The 17,029-nt window shown below is 41.4% G+C and overlaps 1 protein-coding gene across 2 annotated transcripts in view; it reads left to right on the plus strand.

The window, feature by feature from the left end:
* LOC123239132 (alpha-tectorin) overlaps window positions 1-17,029 on the plus strand; it is a 165,210-nt gene that overhangs the window by 97,165 nt on the left and 51,016 nt on the right. For both annotated transcript variants that reach the window (XM_044666406.1, XM_044666408.1), the window contains 4 exons: window positions 83-653; window positions 3,817-4,409; window positions 6,389-6,962; window positions 15,020-15,621. In XM_044666406.1, coding sequence (XP_044522341.1) covers window positions 83-653; window positions 3,817-4,409; window positions 6,389-6,962; window positions 15,020-15,621 — 2,340 coding nt within the window. The remainder of the gene's footprint in view (window positions 1-82; window positions 654-3,816; window positions 4,410-6,388; window positions 6,963-15,019; window positions 15,622-17,029) is intronic.

Here is a 17,029-nt window from a genome sequence, read left to right on the forward strand (position 1 = left end):
GGGTGGCTCCCACGCCCTTTGCTTGCATATACTTTCACTGGCTACTTTTGACCTGCCTCTAACTGTTGCTGTCCTTTGGCAGGTTAATGACTTGGTGGCTTCTTTGCCTGTCAGCATAGACTTGGGGGCTGTGAAAGTCTACCAGAGTGGCATGTCAACTGCCGTTGAAACGGATTTTGGGCTCTTAGTGACATTTGATGGCCAGCACTATGCCTCCATTTCCGTCCCAGGCTCCTACATAAACTCTACCTGTGGGCTTTGTGGAAACTACAACAAAAATCCACTTGATGACTTTCTCCGCCCAGATGGAAAGCCAGCCACATCAGTCCTGGATCTGGGAGAAAGCTGGCGTGTATATCACCCTGACTGGAAATGTACCTCTGGCTGTGTAGACAACTGTACGCAGTGTGATGCAGTCACAGAGGCCCTCTACTTTGGTACTGACTACTGCGGTTTCCTCAATAAGTCAGATGGTCCCCTCTGGGAGTGTGGGGCTATTGTAGACCCTACAATCTTCATCCACAGCTGTGTATATGACCTGTGCAGCGTCCAGGATAATGGCACACTCCTCTGCCAAGCCATCCAGGCTTATGCCCTTGTGTGCCAAGCCCTTGGCATTCCAATCGGGGACTGGCGAATCCAGACCGGTTGTGGTAAGCTGGCATCCCATACCAAGTGAAAGAATCCCCTTGTATGGATGGGGAGGTACAGGGATAGAGTTTCAGTGCCCTTCAAGAACATTTTTGTTGAGGACAAATTGCCCAGGAGTGAGGCTGGGATTGAAGTATTCCACATGATAAAGGCTAGACTGTAAGCAGATCCTTCAATCTTCCCCCCCTCCCTGGCCTCATAACCTGAGAACAAGGGAATGCTTGATGAAATTAAGGAGCTTGAAACATAGAGTAAAGAGGAGCTGCACAGGCTACAGAAAACACTGAGTCAGGGGACCATGGCCATCATGGAGCTTGAGTGACAAGGGAGAGTTTTTAGAAAAGAGACAGCTGACTCCCCTGACTGCTTGGTGTGTGACTGAGAGTAAGCAAAACAGTCCTAGTCGGAATGAGCATTTTGTAATGGGAACTAATTTCCTAGTGAATATCTGAAGTATTTATTCTTTCACCATTTCCCATCCTTTCTCATCCTGTTGAGGGTTTTAGAGTTTTTCTTTTTTTTTTTTTCCTCTCCTCTCCTCTCCTCTCCTCTCCTCTCCTCTCCTCTCCTCTCCTCTCCTCTTCTTTCCTTTCCTTTCCTCTCCTCTTCTCTCCTTTTTTTTTTTAACATTGATGGTTATAGGAACTAGAAAGGAGAGTTTTTGCTTCTTACCTTCATGTTGAAGAGCATTACATCTTGGCCATTGCTAGAGAGGTCAGAAGATTAGATGAGCCAATTGCAGGGAGGGAAGGGCAAATAAGGAATATATCAGTACTTTGGTCTCCTAATCATTATTTTGGAATCTGATCCCCCAATTACTTACTGAAATAAAACTTAGTTGACAAAAGCCTCAAAAAGTGTGAGGAAACCCAGATTCTTTCTAATTATCCTTTAAGAAGAAAGAGACAGACAGAGACAAAGAGAAAGAGACAGAACATTTTTAAGGGTTTACTATGTGCCCAAGTCCTATGCTAAGCCCTGGGTATACAAAGTCAAGTAATCTAGAAAGTTGAACCCTCAAGGAGCTTATATTCCATTGAGGAAAGACAAGACATAAAAGAAAATTAGAAAGGAAGGGGACTACATTCTCTGAGAAGTGGTTTATGATTGATAGCACCATAATGACATAAAGACCAGTAAAAAAAAAAAAAAAAAGACAAAAGGCCACCTAAGCCCATGGTTGCAAGCATGGAGACCAAGGTTCAGATTTAGTGTTCTGACTTTTCTACATCTCAAACCACAGGAAGTATCAGTTCTTTTCCTTCTGCTCTTCCCAGTAATTGCCTAGTCTTTCCTAGAGCTATACACAATGCCGACAAATGATTTCGTAGAAATGTTTCTCTTCCCCAGGCTTTGGATTCTCCATTGAGCAATAGATACTAGTAACCAGGAGTGTTATAATGTTAAAAGCCATTTTGAGCTCTCTTGGCAGAAGTATCCACTTGAATATCAAGCTTTGAGATTTTTCTTTCTTGTATATATTGGGTTTAGAAACCAGAGTTTCTGAAGTGTCTTATCCATTGAGGCTCAGATTTGTGTTAGCTCCTAGAATATTAGTCAAACTAACAAGGGACAATTTGTTTTTCCAGCTCTATCACTGAATAGTTTCAGTTCTACCTGGACCATCTTATACCCTTTTTGAGACTTTAAGAAAGTTGTTTGGAACTGAGCTGGGATCTAAGTTTATTCTTCAGTCTCACCCCGAAATGAGTGAAGTTTTAATTAGGTTTCTAATTAAGATTTCCATCCAGTATTTCTGTGACTTGACAAGTCAACAAACTTTTATGAAGCACATATTATGGGTAAGGGAGTGTGCTGGTCTCCTTGGATTCAAAGACAAAAACAAACACAATTTCTGACCTCAAGGAGCTCACATGCTCCTGGGAGATACTACACAGACACCTACAAATAAGCAAATGCAAAGAATGTACAAAATCATGCAAAGTAATTTCAAGAGGGAGATGGTCTTATGATGAGGACAGTTTTTTTTTTAAAAAGCCTTTGTGTGGCAGGTGGTATCTGAGCAGTGTTTTGAAGGAAACTAGAAGTTTAGCAAGGCAGGGATGAGAAGAGAAGGGAGTTCATCCTGGGCATGGGGGATCATTTGTCCATGGATGCAAAAAGATAGGATGTTATGTACAGGCAACAGTTCACAGACCAGCTTGACTAGAAGAGAGAATGTTTGAAGGTGAATAAGATCCTTGGCATTCTGCTTCTCACTCTCTATGTTTCCAAGTCCTTAATTAGCCCCTTTTCTTTGTAGTAAGCTTTAGATTTTATTTCTAAGATAACCTGGACCTTCAAGGAATTCGATTTATAAGATCTAACCAAGCATACAGTTGGAGATATCCTAAAAATTAAAATCACAGTTTCCTCCATCTGTAAAGGCCTTCCAGATGCCACCTCACTTTCAGGTAGAATGGGCATCCAAATCATCCCAGAAAAATAGGAATCTTTCCTCCTTTTAACACCTCTGCTGAAATGGATTCATATCTTCTTTGGCCACCCATTCCAATGTATGGAGAATGCCACTGTTGGGAATTTCTTTCTTACATCAAATCTGAAGTTCTGCTATTGTAGTCTAAATTGTCTTCCATACTGGATAATGGATCCAATTCAACTCAAAAAGCATTTGTTAAATGCTTTTTTCCAGGCACTGTTCTAGGCACTGAGGATAGAAGGGGGAGACGGAATGAATGTTCCTGTCCTTAAGAAGATTACAGTCTTCTGGGTGAATTAATTTCCTTCCAGACATTGGTTAAAACCTTGATCTTTGTAAATAATGAGGCAATCTCTTCACAGTTAATTTTAGATCTCAGTTCACCACAACAGTTGTTCACCAAGTAGTAGATTGCCTCAGGCAGTTGGTTCTGGTTAGGTTTGGGTGAAGGAGCCTATTTTTTGAAGGTGAACAGATCAAACTGACTTGTTCACAATCTAATCATTTATTCAGCATTTGGCCTGTAAACAGTTGCACCTATGAGTATGTCTCAGGGCTATTTCCCCTAGACAAGTAGCATTTGCCCTCTCTTCCCCTCATTGGACCTAAATACCATATAATAGACATCACTTTTCCCGGGATCTCTTTCTCTATTCAAACCCTGGCTTTGAAACTAGCTCATATTCAGTTTGTTAACCTGGTGTCTTCCTTCTCTTCCTTATCAGTGTCAACCGTGCAGTGCCCTAGCTTCAGTCATTACTCTGTATGTACTAGTAGTTGCCCAGACACGTGCTCTGACCTGACCGCCTCCCTTTCCTGCCTCACACCTTGCACGGAGGGCTGTGAATGTAACGAAGGCTTCGTCCTCAGCACAAGCCAGTGCGTCCCCCTGCACAAGTGCGGCTGTGACTTTGATGGTCACTACTATACTATGGGGGAGTTCTTCTGGGCCACGGCCAACTGCACAGTGCAGTGCTTGTGCGAGGAGGGCGGGGACGTCTACTGCTTTAATAAGACCTGCCGTGAGGGGGAAGTCTGCTCCGTGGAAGATGGCTACCAGGGCTGCTTCCCCAAGAGAGAGACTGTGTGCCTCGTGAGTCAAAACCAGGTGCTACACACCTTCGATGGGGTTGCCTACGCCTTTCCAATGGAGTTCTCCTATACTCTCCTGAAGACGTGCCCCGAGAGACCTGAATACCTGGAAATCGACATCAATAAGAAGAAACCAGATGCAGGTCCGTCATGGTTAAGAGTCATCCGGATCCAGGTAGCAGATCAGGAGATCAAGATTGGAGGAATTGGTGCATCTGAAATCAGGGTAAGATTCTTGCTTCAGAGTGGGCTTGCTGTGGGACCACCCAAATAGAAGAGCTTGCTAGGCTCCGAAGGTCATTGGATTGAAATCGATCCAGCAGGGCACAGAGTGGGACAGTAAAAAGCACGCTGGGCTTAGAGGGAGAGAATCTGGGTTTGAATCTCGGCTCTTCTAGCATTATGACCTTAGATTAGTCATAGAACTTCCCTGATCTTCAGTTTCCTTGACTGAAAAAAAGGAACTAATGCTACTTGCCCTACCATCTTCAAGGGAATCATTCTAATGAGATATGTTGCTAGTACTTTTGTAAACCTCAAAAACAAATGAAAGACATTGTTTATTCTTATTAGGGTAGTGACTTCCTGCCTCTGACCATCATGACTAACTCTGCAGGTGAGGGGTTGGTGGGGAAAAAGATGCCCTTCCCAACTCCTGGGTGCTAATAGAAAGCTATGAAGACTAAGCTTTCTAAGATGAGGCAGGTGGAGGCTGAGCCAACAGTAAACACAGATAACTGCCTATGCCAAATGATGTGAGGACAACTGAAAGGTTCTGTCTGCCTAAAAGTATCTTCTCCATCAATCTGTCCTGGTGTTAACAGACTCTCCTCTCTCCTCCTACTCGATCTGGATTCTCAGCATTAAAGGCAAGTTTGGGGTGAGCTAAAAGGGCCAGGTGAATAACTCTAGACATGGCTTTGGACAAGTCACGTAGCCTCCCTGAGCCTTTTCCACAAAATGAAAGAGTTGGACTCAGTGGTCTCCAAAGTCCCTTCTGATACTAATATTCATAGAATTGAGGTAGTAAAATGCACACATCTGAAAAGAGAAGGAAGACCAGAATCTGGTACCCTCTGTTAGCATATCCACCTAAGTTAACCTCCTGGAGTATAGATGATCATCAAATTGTAAGGAAAAGAGGATCTTAAGGACATAAGAAAGTTAAGTTTTGCCGAACAAAGCAGAAGCCAAGAAAATGGTGAAGGACAATAAGGTTCTTCCCAAGGAAGAGAGTAGAAAACATCCTTATAAAGGACACAGGCACCTGAGAAGTGCTGAGCCAAAGGCATATGTCTGTCTTGTAGCTTTTCTAAGGCAGGCTCCAAATCTAGGGAGATGATTCAATGTCCTTGCAATATTCTCCCCATTCCAGGTGAAGTCAGGAGAAGTGGACAAAGAAGGAAAAAAGAGAGCAGGCACAAAAGGATATGTGGACTTATACATTTGGTTTCCTGACAGAGACATCTTCTTAGAAAAACAATAGTGTCTGGACAGCTACATGGCTCAGTGGATTGAGAACCAGGCCTAGAGACCAGAGGTTCTAAGTGTGACCCTGGGCAAGTCACTTAACCTCCATGGTCTAGCAGCATTGGTGAAGGTTTTTTGAGTTGGAGTGCCCAGAGGGCAAATTCAAGCTGTCTGTGACCCTTCCCTCTTTTCCCCCTCCACCCACCATTACCAGAAAGAGCTGAGGGAGGAAGTGCTTGCTTTGGGTGGCTGGACAGGGGCAGGGCATGCAAAAAATGTCCTCAGGTGCTGGGAAGAGGGGGAGTGGAGCAGCTACTTCATCAATGCTGGTCTAGCCCTTACCACTCTTCTACCTTAGAACCAAGATGAAAGGTAGAGTTTGAAAAGTAGGAAAACAGAAAAATTGTGTGAAAAATCCTCTACTTGGAGTTAGAAGATGGGTTTCTGTATCAGCTATACTACTTAACAAACATGGGGCCATAAGTGAATTGCTTAAACTTCTCTGAGCCTCCACCTCCTCATCTGTGAAATTGGGTTGATATTTGCCCTCTATACCTCCCAAATTGTGAGGAGAATGCTTTGTAAAGGGCCACATAAATGTGAGCTCTTGCTGATATTTTCAAATGGAGCATGTCGGAGGAGAAAGAAGCCGTGGCTTTATTACTTAGGCAGCTGGTACATTGGCCAGTAAATGTCATTATGTTGATGGTGATACTTTGATATTTTTTCCTTTAGTTGAATGGTCAGGAAGTGGAATTACCTTTTTTCCATTCTTCGGGGAAGCTAGAAATTTTTCGGAACAAGAACAGCACCACCGTCGAGTCCAAGGGCATCGTCACTGTCCAGTACTCAGACGTGGGCATGCTGCACATCCGACTGTCCACCATCTACTTCAACTGCACTGGGGGACTGTGTGGTTTCTACAATGCAAATGCCACTGATGAGCTCTGCTTCCCCAATGGCAAGTGCACAGACAATGTTGCAGTGTTCCTGGAAAGCTGGACAACCTTCGAAGAGATCTGCAATGGAGAGTGTGGGGACTTGCTGAAGGCCTGTAACAACGACTCAGAACTGCTCAAATTCTACCGGAGCCGTTCCCGGTGTGGCATCATCAATGACCCTTCCAACAGCTCCTTCCTGGAATGCCACGGGGTTGTTAATGTCACCGCCTACTACCGAACCTGCCTCTTTCGCCTATGCCAGAGTGGGGGCAATGAATCGGAGCTCTGTGACTCTGTAGCCCGCTACTCGAGTGCTTGTAAGAATGCTGATGTAGAGGTGGGCCCTTGGAGGACCTACGACTTCTGCCGTAAGTCTTGCGAGGTGGAGGGGGGGGTGGGAGAAGGTAAGAGGGCTGAAGGGGAAAATGAGTCTAATGGAAACCTTTCTGCTCAGTATTTCCCTATAGTTCAGTCGATCCCCAAGGATAACCCAACTGTTATGTAGAATGGCAATATTAATTCACATTTAGATAGTATTTTTCCATTTACAAAAGCCTTTTGGTCACATCCTTGTGAGTTATAGATAGGGTGAGCATGATTATCTGTATTTTAAAGATGAGAAAACCAAGTTCAGAAAAAAATTAAGAACATTATTGAACTTTTAGCTGGTAGGTCTCAGAATTAAGATAGAGATGAATAGATAGATGGATAGATAGATGGATGGATGGAGAGATAGAGAGATAGATAGATAGATAGATAGACAGATAGGCAGATAGGCATATAGATAGATAGATAGATAGATAGACAGACAGATAGACAGATAAATAGATAGGCAGATAGATAGATGCATAGATAGATAGATAGATAGATAGATAGATAGATAGATAGATAGATAGATAGACAGATAGACAGATAAATAGATAGGCAGATAGATAGATAGGCAGATAGGCAGATAGATAGATAGATAGATAGATAGATAGATAGATAGATAGATAGATATAGACACATAGAGGTAGATGGATAGATGATAGATAGATGGATAGATAGATAGTTGATATAGACAGACAGACAGACAGCTGATAGATAATATAGACATAGATACATAGATAGAGAGATAAATAGATGATAGACACATGTATAGACAATAAATAGACACAGACAGACAGACAGATAGATAGATTTAAATAGTCTACCTATCTATATATATATATACATATATTCATATATACATACATATATATATATATATATATATATATATTTTGTTGTTGTTGTTGTTGTTGTTGTTGTTCATTTGTTTCAGTCAGGCCCGGTGCTTTGTGACTAGACTTGGGGTTTTTCCTAGCAAAGATACCAAAATGGTTTGCCATTTCATTCTCCAGCTCATTTGACAGAATTGAGAAAAACAGATTTAAAAGTCTGAGGCCAGATTTGAACTCAGGAAGATGAGTCTTCCTGACTCCAAGCCCACTGTGCTGTCTAGGTTTTACACACACACATACACATACACACCACATATGTCCACACACACATACAAACATACACAGGTACATGTCTACTCACATATGCATACACTTAAACACATGCATGCGCATTATAACGCACTCATGTATAATGCATAAACGCGTGCAGATATGCACGTGCCTATTTAGACTTGTGTTCACATAGTGCACGTGCATGTGTATTGCATTCATATGCATGCATATGTGTCTGCGTGCAACTGTATGTGTTGCTTGAGCATGTTACATGCATGTATGCATGCCTGCAGAAACAAACTATACTTTATGCACATACATGTACTTATACACATGCCTTGATGCCTATGTGTGCACACATGTACAGTTCCATAGACATGCATTTGTACATATTACTCACACCCCACACATATGCATGCATATAAATACACACACACTCCAGAGCTCCAAGGCTGCAGCCAGCGTCTGTCCCAGCTCTCCTCCCCAAGGTGCCTGGGTCACCTCAGCTTCTGGGGACCAGGGGAGGCAAGGGGGAGGCGAGGGGGAGGCGAGGGGGAGGTGAGGTGCTGCTCAGGTGGGGCTGGCAGGAACTGCGGGAACTTGGATCCCTGTTGAGGAAATGAATAAAAATCTTTGTGGAGGCTGGGAAGGTGCCTTCGCTCAGGAGCCCCATTTGTTTCAGCAGGAGGTGAGGGCTGGTCCGAGGGGCCAGCAGGCCAGCCGTCCTTAGAGAGCTGCCATCTCAGGTGGGCTCGGTCGCCTGGCTCCTCTCCCCAGGGCCCCGGCTGTACCCTGAGTCATTAGAGAAAATGTTTAGAAGAGGACAGCTCGGGTTATCTGCGAGGCTGCAGGGAGGAGAAGGCCCAAAGGGAATCAGACTGGGGCCCAAGTGCTCATGTACCTGAGCAGGGCAGAGAGGACAAGGAGAGCTTCAGCAGCTCAGAAGGACAGTCACCATTTATAGTTATTTTTCTTCTCCAAAAAGTATTTCCAAGGAGCAGCGGGGTAGCTCAGTAGATGGAGAGTTGGATCTGAAATTGAGAGGACCTGTGTTCAAAGCTGACCTCAGATATTTCCTAGCTGTGTGACCCTGGGCAAGTCACTTAACCCCAAATTCCTAGCCCTTCTGCCTTGGAACTTGTACCTAGTATTGATTCTTTTTGTTTGTTTGTTTTAAACACTTATACCTTCCATCTTAGAATCAATACTGTGTATTTATCCACTGAATCACCTAGCTGCCCCTACCTACTATTGATTCTAAGACAGAAGGAAAGGGTGTTTTTTTTTTTAAAGAAAAAAAAAGAAAAAAGTATCTAAATGTTTGAGAGAAAAGCTTCATCTCTAAATCTCTAAAATTTTCACCCAGCATAAATAATGCTTAAACTGTTCCTTTTTTTCTTGTTCTCACTCTGACTGTGGCCCCCATTGAAGCCAGGGAAGAAACACGGAAGTTTGGCTGGGGAAATTTAGAGACCTGTAACAGAAAAGAGGAGATTATGGAATTAGAAGGGAAAATGTCCTAAAGTCCTAGAGGTCTGGAAGGGGGCGAGTCATTCACCTGTTTCCATGCGAAACTATATTCAACTCAAATTTCAAAGGACTATACCGTTTGGAAGACAGCATGCTATAGATCAGAAAGGACCCTGGATTTAGAGTCAAGAGACCTGGATTCACCTCCCATTTCTGGTGTCTGCCAGCAGTATTACTGACCTTAGACAAGACACTTAACCTCTGTGAACTTCATTAAACTCATTTTTAAAAAGGGCTAATGATATTTTTACTACCTACTTCATAGTATTATTATGAGAAAAAGTCCTTTTAAACCTTAACTTGCTGTAGGATTATGAGCTGTTATCAGTATTCTATGATTATTGTCATTCTTTGAATTCATCTAGTAAATGCTTATTTCGTACTTACTCCATGCAAGGCACTAAGAATATAGAAACCTATATGATTAAGATACAGACCACACTCTTGAAGAATTTATACTCGCTTAGTATCCTACTTAATAGACAAATTATTATGATACAAAAGAGAATGATTCAATTACAATGGAGAGGTGAAGGCAAATTGCAATGAGATATTTGGGAAGGGAGAAAGGTTGGAGGTGAGGAGAACATCAGGAAAAGTTTTGCAAAAGAAGTTGGGTCTTAGAGGAAGTCAGGGCCATCAGCAGATGACTATTGAGTCAATAGCATGTGCAAAGATGGAAAATCAGGACAAACCAAAATAAGAGGCTGACAATTAAAGAAAATTCGGTTAGGTCGAGGCAGTATGTGAGTTAGAGTGATAATAAACTGAGGCTAGAAAGGTAAGTTAAAATCAGAATGCAGAAGGCCTTGAATTCAACAATCAAGAGTTAAACACTGTTGGGCACTAGGGAGCCTCTTTGAGTAGAAGAGCAACATGATTAGAGCAGAAAATGACTCAAGCAGGATGTAAAGAATGGATTGGGGAAGACATAGACTAGAGATAATAGGACTGATTAGGAATCTGTTGTATCATTTTAATTGAGAAGAGACAAAGGCCTAAACAGGGAGAGGAAAAAGAATGCTGAGGAAGTAGAGAAGAAGTAGAGGACAGCTATGTGATGATGCCATGGTGCACAGAACGCTGGGCCTGGAGTCAGGAAAACCCGAGTTCAAATCTGGCCTCAGATACTTCCTAGCTGGGTAATGCTGGGCAAGTCATTTAACCCTGTTTGCCTCAGTTTCCTCATCTGTAAAATGAACTGGAGAAGGAAATGGCAAAATATTCCAATATCTTTGCCAGGAAAATCCCAAGTGGGGTCACAAAGAGTCAGACTCAGCTAATCAACTAAACAACAACAGATTCAGAAGAAAAATTGCTACGACAAAGTTGTTGATTGAATGTAGGGGTTGAAAGAAAAGGAAAAGTGAAAAAGATTCTATGATTAGGAACTTTCAAGATATTTTCTTAGCAATTTTCATAAAACCCACTCTTGACCACGGTTGCCATTGTCTCATGCTACTGTCCCAAGTTCTCATCCTCTGGCATTCTCTTTTATACCATGGCCCACTGGATTTAGTGCTTGTACATTCTGTCCCCCCCTAGATTTCCAACTTTACTCCACTGTCTCCAGGACACACTGAGCTAGTTTATTGTTATTTATCCTTGGCTTGTTAGATGGCGAGCTCCTAGAGAATACGCCCTGTTTGTTACCTTATCTGGGGCCAAGCAGAAGACTACATATTTTTGCATGTTCTAGAAATACTGAACAATACTGACAATTCCCTCTTTCCCTTTGTGCGTTAGATGCCAAAAATAGCTTTTCCCCATCTTGCACATCTAGGCCTGCAAATTTGGAGGGAGGCTGTGGATAGAAATAATCCCACTGAACATGGTTTCCTTGGAAGGAAACTTCAATCCACGATGATCTTGGGAGGTGTCTCATCTAGACCATGTGTACATCGGTGGCCCGAGGGAGCCAACGGGTTAATCCCAAACGGGTCCAGGACAGCGAGGAGGATCGGAATGGGCAGCAGCTGCGTATCAGCAACCTAATCTTATTTGATGATAGAGAGACACAGCCATTGCCTTTGTGCTTAGATATTTTTAACCAGAGCCGTTGCTGGCAGAGACAGGCCGCCCAATTAAGTAATTTCAAAGAGGCATTTCGGGAGCCAGGGGAAGTTTTATTACCCCACGTCTGTGTGTTCCAGACTTGCAGACGGATTCAGACAACACAATAAGTCATAAATGGAGTCATTTAAATAAGTCATGTTATTTGCTATCACCATAAACCTGCGGTTGATGTTATAACATTCATAATTCAGACAAATGTGAAAATCCCTCCGTACAGATGTACTTAATCAGCACTGAACTAGCCTTCAACTCGCAGGCCACATGCCATTGGAGTCAATGGAGGGAAAGCAATGAAGTGGAGATAGTCCTCCGGCCTTTAGGAAGGGAGTTGCTTCCAGCTCACGGCACGGAGCTATTGCATTGGTACTTGTGGACAAAACTATTATCGCAGTAAAATTTATATCTCTGTGGTGTCCTTCGTGTCCTTGGGTTGTAAAACACTCTTAAAAAGAGGCAATAAGTGTAAGGACTCTGGAAGGCTTCTTAAAGACTGGATCTGGCCACCTCCGGAGCAGGCAGGGCCAAGTGGAGAACCTTGGAGAGCAGAGCCGTGGCTTATCATTCCAGAACTGCTCCCAGGGCAGCTGGCACTGAAGATGCCCAGGCCAGCGACTACTAATCCTGCCCCAGGTCCCTCCGAGAGGGAAAGGAAATCGATTATTCTAGCCATTTAAAGTTGTTAGGTGGAATTGTGGACAGAGTGCCAGGCTTGGAATCAGGAAGAATTGAGTTTGAAGTGTACTTGAGATACTTCCTAGAAGTATGACCCTAGGCAAGTCATTTAACCACTCCCTTCCTCAGTTTCTTCAAATGTAAAATTGGAGTAATAATAATACCTTTCCCCCAGGATTACTGTAAGGATCAAATGAGATAATGTTTTTGCTTTACCAACTTTTAAGAGTTACATAAGTGTTGTTATTATTATTATTATGTTGATTTTTTTGCACCCTTTAAATTTTGGTGCCCTAGTGGGCACCAAATGATATAGATATTATATTAAATATAATAATATTATATTCATGTTATATATGAATAGAAACAACATATAAATATATAAATAAATATAAATAAAATAATATAGATATTAGCCTATATCCATCTAAAATATAGCCCTTACTTACAAAAAAATAGAGAGGCAATAGATGGATGCTTGGTAGATAGAGAAATGATGATAGATACATATGTACATAGAAAAATAATGTATCTATTATATAGATGCTTGATAGATGGACAGATAAATGATGATAGATACATATATAATAATGTATATATTACATAGATGCTTAATAGATGGACAGATAAATGATGATAGATACATATATACATATAAAATAATGTATATATTACATAGATGCTTGATAGATGGACAGATAAATGGTGATAAATACATATATACATATAAAATAATGTACATATTACATAGATCCTTGATAGATGGACAGATAAATTATGATAGATACATACATAGAAAAATAATGTATATATTATATAGATGCTTGATAGATGGATAGATAAATGATGATAGAGAGCTACATACACATAAAAATAATGTATGTATTATATCTAATATATAATAATTATTGATAATAAATATTAAATTAAATATAATTTAAATTTTAAAATTACTAAATAAATTAAAAGTATTAAATAAATAAATATAATACTTATTTATATATACACATACCCTCAGGGTTACTGAGCTGAGTCCCAGCTGATCACCAGAACTAGAAAACTGAAAACCTATTTTTATGAGGCACTCTCCTAATCTTTGTTCAAAAATTTAGACAAATGGGATTCCTGGCTGGTAAAAGCTTATAGTCCGAGCAATAAGGAAATAGGTATTACATGAAAGAATGGGTATAACCTATATCAAACTATTCATCCCCTGGGGGAGGGAGTGGAAGGGAGGGAGGGAGAAAATCTGAATTCTAAAATGTCAGAAAGCAATTATTGAAAATTATTTCTACATATAACTTAAAAAATAAAAAATATTGGGGAAAAAAGAAGCTCATAACCCAAGTTAAAAAAAAGGAGACATAAGGTAAAGAATATGAAAAAGGACAAAAGGTAATTAATTATTAAATATCTAGTGAATGTTTGCTTTGGGCTCATCACTAAACTAGCTAGGCACTATGAGAAAATACCAAAGAATAAAAGAAAGGGACTTTGTACTCAGATTGAGATCTAGGAGCCAGAATCCAAATGAGGTAAAGGGGGAAGCTGGGTAGCTCAGTGGATTGAAAGCCAGGCCTAGAGATGGGAGGTCCTGGGTTCAAATATGACCTCAGACACTTCTAGCTGTGTGACCCTGGGCAAGTCACTTAATCCCCATTGTCCAGCCCTTACCACTCTTCTGCCTTGGAACTGATATATAGTATTGATTCTAAGGGGGAAAGGTAAGGGTTTTTTATTTAAAAAAACAAAAAGAAGAATCTAATTGGGGGAAAGACAGACATTCACCAAAAATGAACAAACAATACCAGAAAGTACACAATTAAATATAATAGTATATTTATCACAAGACCATAGATTTAGGGCTGGAAGGGCCTCTGAAAACCATCCAGTCCAACCACTTCATTTTGCTGATGAGCAAAAGGAGACTCACAGTCTCAGAGACTTTCCCAGGGTCACCTAAAGACTAAATTTCAGAAATGGGATATAAACTCTGGGCTTGCTAGCTTTAATGCTTATCTTCTGTCACTATATAAGGTTGTTACTCAAGGATTTAAAAGCTTTAAGAAAGCAAAGGAATATCTTTGCTGGGGCTGGAACACACAGGAAGTCTTCCTGGAAGAGATCAGATAAGAAGTGGACTTTGAAAGTAGAGGACTTTTGGGAGAGCAAACTGAGTAAAAGAATGGAAAGAATGAATATGGAAGATACAGAGGGTATAAACATAGACCAGAAGATAAGAGGATGCAGGACTGAGAGTAGTGGAAGATTAAAATTGGATATGTAGGATGGGACCAGATAGAGTTGGAGAGGGGCTGGTTGTGGTTCTCGAAAACCAACTAGGCAGAGGAGTTTAAACTTGATATAATGGGCAACAGGGAGTTACCATAGACTCTTGAGCAGGGGAACAATATGATGAAAGAGATGTGCAAGTTGACAAATGAAAAGATGTCGAACAAATGTATATTGAGCATTAAAGGCTGCATATAGAGAGGACTTCAAAAATTAAAAAGCACATAGAAGCATTTCATATAGTTCCCTCTTCTTATAATAAAATCCATGTAAGATTTAAGCACTTATATACTCATTTTGCTATGCAAATCAGGCTTTAAAAAACACATTTCTGATCCCTGTTCTTTTCTTGAGTCTTCCTTCTCGTTGGTTGCCTTCAGCTCTCGACTGCCCTGAGAACAGCCACTTTGAGGAGTGTATGACATGTACAGAGACCTGCGAGACCCTGGCCATTGGCCCTGTTTGCGTGGACAGTTGTGCTGAGGGCTGCCAGTGTGATGAGGGCTATGCCCTAAGGGGCACCGAGTGCGTTCCCCGGAGCGAGTGTGGCTGTAACTTTGAGGGGCACCAGCTCTCCACAAATGAGACATTCTGGGTAGACTTGGACTGTCAAATCTTCTGCTACTGTAATGGGACAGACAACAGTGTCCACTGTGAGACCATCCCCTGCAAAGATGATGAATACTGCATGGAGGAGAGTGGCCTCTACTACTGCCAGGCTCGCACGGATGCCTCCTGCATTGTTTCAGGGTATGGCCACTACTTGACCTTTGATGGCTACCCCTTTGACTTCCAGAGCAGCTGCCCACTCATCTTGTGCACCACCATAAGTAGACAGAGCACAGACCAGTTTCCCAAATTCACAGTCACGGCCAAGAATGAAGATCGAGACCCGTCGCTGGCCTTGTGGGTAAAACAGGTGGACGTGGCTGTTTTTGGGTACAGTATTGTAATCCACCGGGCCTACAAGCATACGGTACTGGTAAGTTGATGGTAAGCTGGATTCTGGAGGAGGAGGCCGGGGGACAAGGGAGAGGCTCAACGAGCCTGGCAATCAGCATGTCCAATCACTTCATTTTACAAATAATGAAACAGGTTTGGACCTGAGTGAATCAGAAAAATAAAATTGTATATTGGGAACTGATGAGGAAATAAAGTTGGACATGAAGGGTGGTCTATATTATAGAGGGTCTCCAATAGCTGGCAGGAGAACTGGATTTGTGATAGCACCAAATAGGAGGATAGTGAGGGCTTCATTTTGTTGATTTGAATTGAGATAGTTTGAGTGACCTGTCTGACATTATACAATTAGTTAGGGACAAAACAGTATCTAGAACCCAGGCTTCCATTACATCATACTGCCATCAGAGCTGAGCTCTATTCAGGCTTCCATATGTTAAGAATCATTGCATCTCAGAGTTAGATAGGACCTTAGAACTCTGCTAGTACAACATGTACTGAACAGAAATATCCCTCCTACAATATCCTAACAAATGATGCAATATGTAAAAAATGTAGAGTTCCTATGAAGAGTAACCCATGACTTCTCAAAGCAGCCCATTCAACTGGGAAACAGCTCTGAATGTTAGAATATTTCCCCCCTTTACACTTACATCTAATTCTCTAACACTTATATCTGTTGCTTCTACTTTCTGAGTCCAGAAAGAAATCTAATCTCATTTAGAGAATCTCATGGCAACTTAGCAAGTATTTGAAAGTACTAAAGTACTCTGAAATCTCTGGAAGCCTCCTCTTCTGGTTAAAGATCTCATAGCATAACACTTGCCCAATTCTAGCCCCACAGTCCATGTTGCCTGTATTATTATTCTCATCCTCTTGTGCATGTCTCTGTTTCTCCTTTGACTGGTCATCTTTGCCTGCTCAGCACCCACAGCGCCTTGCTCTTTAATTCACCCATTTTACTCCAATTCATGTAAGTTCATTTAGGTGGATAAAGGCTAGTTATTATTGGTGGCTTAATTATATAGTACCTCAGGTTGCAAAATAATCATCAATAATAAGTTACATGGTATTAATGATGACAATGGGTCTAATCCTCACTGACTTGAAAATTCTGCTTCTTTTATGAGAACTTCAGGAATTCCATGGTCATAAAGGTTATATAAAAAAAATCACTCAATATCTGTTTCAAAACCTCATTATTGCTACTTAAATAGGAAGGGAAAGGGATTAAATGTATAGCCTCTTTAAGATCTAATTTGTAAACCCAGTAGTAATAATAGTAGCAACAATGGAAATGGTAATGATGGTAGTAGGGTCTTGGACCCTACTTATGGTTTCATTGGTGTTGAAAACTACTTGAGAAAGAAGGAAGGAAGAAAGGAAGGAAGGAAGGAAGGAAGGAAGGAAGGAAGGAAGGAAGGAAAGAA

The sequence above is a fragment of the Gracilinanus agilis genome, chromosome 3 (genome assembly GCF_016433145.1).
Source record: "Gracilinanus agilis isolate LMUSP501 chromosome 3, AgileGrace, whole genome shotgun sequence".
Lineage (NCBI taxonomy): Eukaryota > Metazoa > Chordata > Mammalia > Didelphimorphia > Didelphidae > Gracilinanus > Gracilinanus agilis.